This window comes from Microchirus variegatus (assembly GCF_963457635.1).
Source record: "Microchirus variegatus genome assembly, chromosome: 18".
NCBI classification, from domain to species: Eukaryota; Metazoa; Chordata; class Actinopteri; order Pleuronectiformes; family Soleidae; genus Microchirus; species Microchirus variegatus.
The window spans coordinates 20,763,738-20,771,384 of NC_139819.1; the positions used below are offsets into that span (position 1 = coordinate 20,763,738).

The 7,647-nt window shown below is 39.3% G+C and overlaps 2 protein-coding genes across 2 annotated transcripts; both read right to left on the bottom strand.

Annotated features, from left to right (window-relative positions):
- Positions 1-338: 338 nt before the first annotated feature.
- Positions 339-2,157, bottom strand: LOC310939813 (transmembrane protein 17A; the record flags this gene model as incomplete). Its single annotated transcript, XM_083904657.1, has 4 exons — positions 339-659; positions 920-1,033; positions 1,222-1,328; positions 2,031-2,157. The coding sequence occupies 4 exons, from the start codon at positions 2,155-2,157 to the stop codon at positions 339-341; spliced, it is 669 nt and encodes a 222-aa protein (XP_083760783.1).
- Positions 2,158-3,416: 1,259 nt separating this feature from the next.
- Positions 3,417-5,325, bottom strand: selenoe (selenoprotein e; the record flags this gene model as incomplete). Its single annotated transcript, XM_083905429.1, has 4 exons — positions 3,417-3,560; positions 4,136-4,214; positions 4,640-4,716; positions 5,215-5,325. 4 exons carry the CDS (start codon positions 5,323-5,325, stop codon positions 3,417-3,419), a joined length of 411 nt encoding a protein of 136 aa, XP_083761555.1.
- Positions 5,326-7,647: the final 2,322 nt, after the last annotated feature.

Sequence of the window (7,647 nt, forward strand, 5' to 3'; positions counted from 1 at the left end):
GTCCTCTTTCACAACATCCATGAACCTTCTTTGTGGTCTTCCTCTTTTCCCTCCTGCCCTGCAGCTCCATCTTCAACATCCTTAGTCCATTATAATCTCTATCCCTCCTCTGCGTGGTACCAAACCATCTGAACTTTGGCTCTCTTACTTCATCTCCAAACTGTTCAACCTGAGCTGTCCCTCAAAAATGCTCATTTCTAATCCTGCCCAACATGTTCACTCCCAACAAAAACCTCAGCATCTTCAGATCTGTCTCACAGCCAGATACACATCATATCTGGCCTCACCACCGTCTTGTAGAGCTTCGCTGCTATGCCAAATTAAAAAAAAAAAACTTTTTAGGGAAATATATGATGGGTCGGTGACACAGGCAGCACACTTCGATGGTAGGGCAACCCGTAGACAGGGCTCATTCCTGTGTGGCGGAAACTCTCCACCTTGCCAAACTCACGCAGATGGAAGAGGAGGGTGAGCTTTCGGGTCATGGTCCTGAGTGCCAGGAAGGAAGCCAAGATCTGAGCAAGAAGGAAGAGGAGGTAGAGCAAGTGGAGAGCTCTCTCCAGAGGCAGGATGATAATTCCTTCATCAGTCAGGAAGAAGAGCAGCACGGGCAGCTGGAACATGAAAGACAGAAGCCAGAAGGCTGCTAGCTCTGGCACCTGATGACAAACAGGGAAGCAGAGAGAGAATTTGGGTTGGTAGAAGGCAATGCAAATATATAGCAGTCAGGCACACACACACACACACACACACACACACACACACACACACACACACACACACACACACACACACACACACACACACACACACACTCTTGACTCTATATTACACTTCTTTGCAGGAGCTACTTCCTCTGAGACGAGCCGATAAAATAGCTCTGTGGCATAGTTCAGAGAAAATGTGTGGCTTGAATCACCTTTTCCTTTAGGTTGCCAATGTAGCCCAGATAAAGTCGGACAACTTCAATCACTGTGAGAAGGATCATACCAGTTATAAGCAGAGCCTGGTAATATCCCGGCAGATGATAGAACTGCAAATAAAGTACAGGAAATTCTATTTTTGAAGTGAGAATTCATCAATAGGTGGCACCAAAGTCTTTCAGTTTTAATGTTCCAATTTCACACGGCTGGATTCACCAGAAATGAATACAATGCTACTAAAATACAGTAAAATATATATTTTTTGGAAAGAAGTGTGGTGTGACAAACTATCTCTCACCTTTACTTCCAGCATGAACACAGCAGAGAACCACCAACAGGGGAAGTAAAACATGTTGAAGTACAGAAGCATCTGCAGGGGAAGGTGAGTGACCGACTCGTTCACTCCTTCACAAAAATATAATCAACAAATCCATGATTCATATTCTCTATATATATCAGAAGTTTTACAGCATAATCAAAGGACGCAACTATATTAATAAAAAAAACAAAAACACATTTTATTCTCTGTGCACCTATCAGCTTGAACAAGAAACGGCATGGTTTTATTGCTGTAGCAGACTAAAATGTAATGAATTTGAAATGCATCATTCATCAATAATGTGACTGTTGTGACTCATTTCGTCCATGGATTCAAGGCTTGACTGCAATATATTCCACGGATCTGCTTCAGCAAAGAAACTGCTTTATGGTAGAAAATTATGTAATAATAACAAAAATTCATCTACTACACTCTTAGAAATAAGGGTTCCAAAAGGGTCCTTCTACAAGGGCCGAGGTTCTACCTGGAACCATTTGCTTCTGAAAAACCCTTTAAAACCCCTTTCCTGAATAAAGGGTTTTAAAAGGGTTCTTGGTGGAACCCTCCAAAAGGGTTCCAGGTGGAACCTTTATAAAAAAGGTTCTACCTGGAGCCAAAAAGGGTTCTCCTATGAGGACAAGCCGAAGAATCTTATAAGGTTCTACTTAGCACTTTTATTTCTAAGAGTGTACAGCTTTAAATACATGTATGGTGCATTTCCCACACTCCCAAATGAATCCTATGCAACACACACTAGACAGACAGCAGGACAATTATCAGTGACGAACCAGATATGTCCTCCTGCTCCCTGGTGAAGTCACTATCTGCTGTCCTGTTGTTGGTGAACACTGAGCCTCCCATGTAGGCCAGGCTCACCTGCAGGTTCTCGGGGACAGGTGAATAAAAAACAGGCATTGTGGATCCAGATCTGCTAAAGACTGTGTTTGTGTTTCAGTGTCTTCTGCTAATCCTGCTCGTCTCCTGTCACACAAACGCACAGTTGCAGGCGCAGAGACACATATAGACATATGCACAGACGTGCTGGCAGACACTGCAGATAATCAGATTATTGGGAGGGAGGCGGGTTTAGGATTAGCAGCGTGGCGGTCAGTCAGTCAGTCAGTGGCCACTTATTCTCACTAACTGCATTCATCTAATCATCGTTTATATTTATTTTCCATATGGAGATGAAATGTGGATGAAAACTAAACCGTGGATAATGTGTGAATGAAAATCTGAATTTTACACGGGCATATATTGTGTTTCTGCTGCTGATAAAACTTGGTCAAATGTCTGTTTTCTCTGCGGTAGCACTGTGTTTTCTGGAAACCCTCTTCTCTTAGTAGACTGTTGTTCAATATAAAGTGACATGAAGCTGACACACATGAATACAATGAATACACCCATTTTAAATAATGCTTCAAGGATATAATATGTGATTTAAGACTTATAATCCTGTTCTTTACAAATTCAGAGGCAATACAGTTTCAATAAAATAATATCATGTGATTTGTGGAATCATATGTTTTACATAAGATAAATCACACAATTCCCCATGGTTGCTTTGTATTGTATCTTGTATAATAGAGAAATAGTCTTTGGCTTTCGACCCAGTATGAGATGTTGGTTTTTATCTTTTTTTTTATATAGTGTTATTATATGACCGGTTTATTTGTGTTGTTTTTATATTTTCTACAGTATTTTTCATTGTTTGTTCTTAGGTCTATTAGGTCACACATTTGAATGTTTTATTTGTTTATCTCTGATGTACAGCACTTTGTTTCAGCTGTTTTTAAAGTGCTTTATGAATAAAGTTGGGATGGATTGGAAAAGGAAAACAGTTCTACTACTGTGAAGTAGTTAAAGTAGAGTGAATTGCATTTTATTTTTTATTATCACCCTAGACATGAGACATCCTGTTTTGGAAGGGCACAGTTTGCATAACACACTAATAAAAACAGGCACCGATTAAAATCTCATTCAAATAATTATTTTATTGTTGTTAGTATTCAAGTTATTTCCAGAGGAGAATGACACAGTTTTATAAACCCCTCACAAAGCACCTAGCCAGCAAGTCTTCAGAATGGAGCCTGTTTTTTTTTTTTAAAACCTTGGGGTCCCACACGTCATTAATGTGACCAGGTGCAGCTGCAGAGTTTGGCCACAAGATGTCGTCACAGCTCATCCCGTGGGGCTGGCAGGGGGAAATGTTGGAACTCCTCAGGCACCTCTTCCCCTTTCTGGGACCTCTTGTAGAAACCCAGTGAGTCTAACAGGCTGCTGATCTCATCTGCCTTCATTTTCTTCACTGGAACAGTCTGACGTGTCGGGGTGAAAAGCATATGTTTGTTTCTTTTATTCCCCTGCTGCCTCCTGCACTTTTAGTTCCATATGTTCAGGAAGTGAATCCCTGATAGGATTCTTCATTCATATTAAAATTATAAAAAACAGCAACAACAAACACGAGTTTGTAGGGAAAGCAAATGCTCTAAATTCAACTCAAGAAGAGTTTTATTGTCCCATAGTGCCCTAAATGTGGATTCAAGGGCTTTTCCCCACTGACAAAAATAAAAGTCTGTGGGAAACACTGAACTGTAATAATTTAAGGGCATTAAATGCATATCAACATTGTGACCACATATCCTGTTTCTGTATAAAAGTTAATACTCAGGTGTCTAAATGTTCATGCATAGACCTTTATCCTCCCTCTTTTATGCCATTACTCTTTCAAACACTCTTTTTTGGGGTGAGGGAGGATCTGACATCAGATACGGCAGTCTTAAAACGTACATGAATCTGTCTCAGTGTTCTGGACTAAAGCACTTTCCATAAACCCCCATCACCAGGTTGTTCAGTAAAAAAAAAAGAAAAGAAAAAAGAGCCCACATCTCACCTTTACAACCTCGTCCTTATCATTGTACAATATCAGACGTGGATTCTTCTGCTCTGATGAATCATATTCCAAGTTGTGGCTACATAGGAAGCAAGAGATCAAGGGAAAAAAACAAGAAGGAAGAAGTGTGCAAAAGTCCTCGGTACAATTAGATTTGTTGTTCTAGCAATGCTATTAAGTGTAATTATTTTTTTTATCACATTATTGCCATACAAGCGGAAACATGTGACCTACCCTTACACTTAAACTATAGCACGACGTTGTATTTCCTGAAACTGAGAGTAAAAACCTAATATTTTCTGAGTTGCTAACACACAAGACCAACTTTCAGTCACATCATTAGACACACTTAACATTACATCCTGGTATTGCAGAGCTGCGTTTTTGCTGACAGGGGCGACAACTTGGCAATTTTACATGAAAAGGTCACGAGAAAATGGTTGTTCTGCTTTTTTTTTGTGAATGTCACCAATGCATCACCAGGAAGCCTGAGCACAAGGATACTACAGAGCCCATCGCTCCATGAGAAAAAGATGAAGCTCTGGCATTTTCTTTATGTCTCATCCAACCACACTGGGAGCCTGTTAGGACGACAGCAAGATAGTTGTTAAAACAGCATGACAAATGGCTTTGTGTGCGCTTTGTTCTGTATGTAATCAAAGCTGCCACAAATGGGTTTTATATCTCTGCAGAATACAGTATACACTGATACGACAGCATGAGGCTTATCCCTCATATTACCAATGTCCCCACATGCTGGTTCTTACTATATTGCGTCAACGTTTGACTTAACGTGAAAAAAAAACAAACAAACAAAAACAGTCCCTTATACCCATTTTAACCAATTACCAAGTGTTAACCAAACAGTTTGTCAATGTACTGCAAAAGTAATAAAAAAAACACACACTAATAATAAATAATTTCTTTAAAAATCCCTCATAAATATAGTCATATTGTGACTGGTACTAGTTTGCCTGTCTCTACACCAATATTAAAATAATCTTCAGAATTTTCTAGTTGATACAAGTAATCCAGATTACAAATATGTTTATGTTGTGTGGATTTCAATCTGTACTCACCAGCAGTTTACCTCTGGCTATAACAAGCTTTTCCTCAACCATTGCAGTGTCATTCTTAGTTTCTGTTGCACAAACAATGAGGCTAAATGTAAGCACCAAAATGGGCCACATGGTATCTTTAAAGTTTTTTCCAACAATATGTGACTCTTTCACAAACTTGGACTATTTCTCAGAGTGGACAAGACCATGCGTTATTCCAGCAGGGGAGCAGTGCACACCTGGGTTCCATTTTTTCTTTCACTTACTCTTTTAAAATACCTGTTAATCTCTGCACTCAAGTAAACTGGTCTGCATGCTCTTTATTCTTTGTCAGTTCTCATTGTTGTATAGGCTGTTTTTGATTTTCATAAGCCATGCAGGGACCCCCTGCCTTATGGTTTATAGTTTCTTCCACATTAGATGTCATTGGGGGTCCACGCAAATTGCACAACATCTGGGCTCTTATCACTTTTTCCCATACAATAAACCTGCTGATACTTGATGGCCACTGAGAGCCACCCACGCTCACACTGCTGACACACACACAATTCAGCTACATAAACCTACATACACAATGTCTTTGACTTTGTGTATTGAAAACAAGATGGAGAGTCAGCTTGAAATCTTCTTCGCTTTGACATATATTCTGTAAAATTGATAAAAAAAGTGGAAGTAATTGATATATTGACATACAGAGAGTATAGCCCCAATATTAAAACTAGTAATTGGGTGATCGGTGAATATCTGTGTGTTCTGGAGGATAATGCTCAATAACAATATGATTCATTCTGAACCAATATTTTTCATATGAAGTTAGGGTTAGTAACTTTCCCAAGATACTGCACTTTCAAGATTTATATATTTTTCTATCATCTTCCACTTTTCTTGAAATTCATGAATAAACACAACCAATCTATTCAATCAGATCCCATGGAATGATCAGCTGCCGACCTGAGGCAAACCAGAGAGACATACAGTACACCACTGATGAAGGGGAGACTGGGGTAAGTTGAGCCACCCCTTGTTGCTAGGAAACGGTGAAAAACATTGATCATGTGACCAAATATTTAGGAGGAAGGCACCATTTCATGGAGTCTGTGAATGTCAGAACCACATGGGTAAAGTGGTTAGACATGTAATAAATAAAATAACTAAAATGATTCTCTCAGATGGCATCCGAGTCTGAACTTGCCAAACATATTAAGAACCCTCGCAAACCAGTTTGATGGGCTTACTACCCTCAAATGCGGAGAACTTGCCTAGGAGTTTGCAAAGCAAAACAACATCCCTGTGCCAGACAACTGGTCAAGAGAAGAACGAGCAGGTAACCTAAGAGATATTGAATATAGAGATCTATCTAAATATGCAAGGTTCTCTCCCAGAATTACTGCCAACCAGCCAGCTGAGAAACAGCCAACACATCCTTGGCAAGGGACACTGTCTTCAATGAACACAATGTCATGATGTTCTTTGATAACCTGGCCTCAGTGATGAACAGGTATTTGATGCTTGATGTCAGAAATATTTTTTTGTAGTCTAATTTAATTATTAATTTGTCCTCCAAAATGTAAAATCTGTGCACTGTCTCTTCAGATACAAGTTCCCTCCGAACATGATCTATAATATGGACGAGTCAGACAACAAGCCAAAGCAAATTGTTACACAGATGAGGAAAAAAGCATGAGCATCAGGAAGGATGAGAGTTTCAGTTCAGATTGTTCAAATGTGTTACTAGTCCATAACTGACCTTACTGTCAGCAAGGACATCAAGAAACTATGGTTCTGGAGCAAGGATTCAGTTCTAGTGTTTCCTTTCAGCTGTTAATGCTCTTCCCAAGCGCACTTTAAGGCATTCTCATGTTAAACAATGTTACAAAACAGCTGTTTAGCAGTAATATGCAATAATCATAAAAAAAGGTATTGTACCTGTTGAATTATTTATAATAAATAAAAAATACAAATGAATGTGAAGAAGTGACTGTTATTTAGGAAGGGTGGGGTGGAGGTGGAGAGGAGGGTGAGATGGGAATAGGCATACGGCTCAACTTACCCCGCTCCTATGCTTTACCCCATACACGGGGTATATTGTGCCATGAGACCACTGGAAATGAGATATTATCGAAACAGTTGTGTTTACACTCATTCTGTTTGTTTGAAGAGGTTCACAACATCCTGAAATATATGCAGATATATTAGTTAGCGACAAAACTATGATTGCCTTGATGTAGTGATCCTAACAATGGAAAATGGCTCATCTTACCACGGTCTCCCCTACAGATAAAAGCAAGAGAAGTTCAGCTAAAACTCCCACTTTCGAACAGCTTGTGTTTTAGGTCAAGTCAAGTCAAGTCAACTTTATTTCTAGAGCACATTTAAAAAACAACCAAAGGTTTAAGATTTAAATCACAAAATCAATAAAAATAGAAGTAAAACAGAATAGTAAAATGGTAAAAA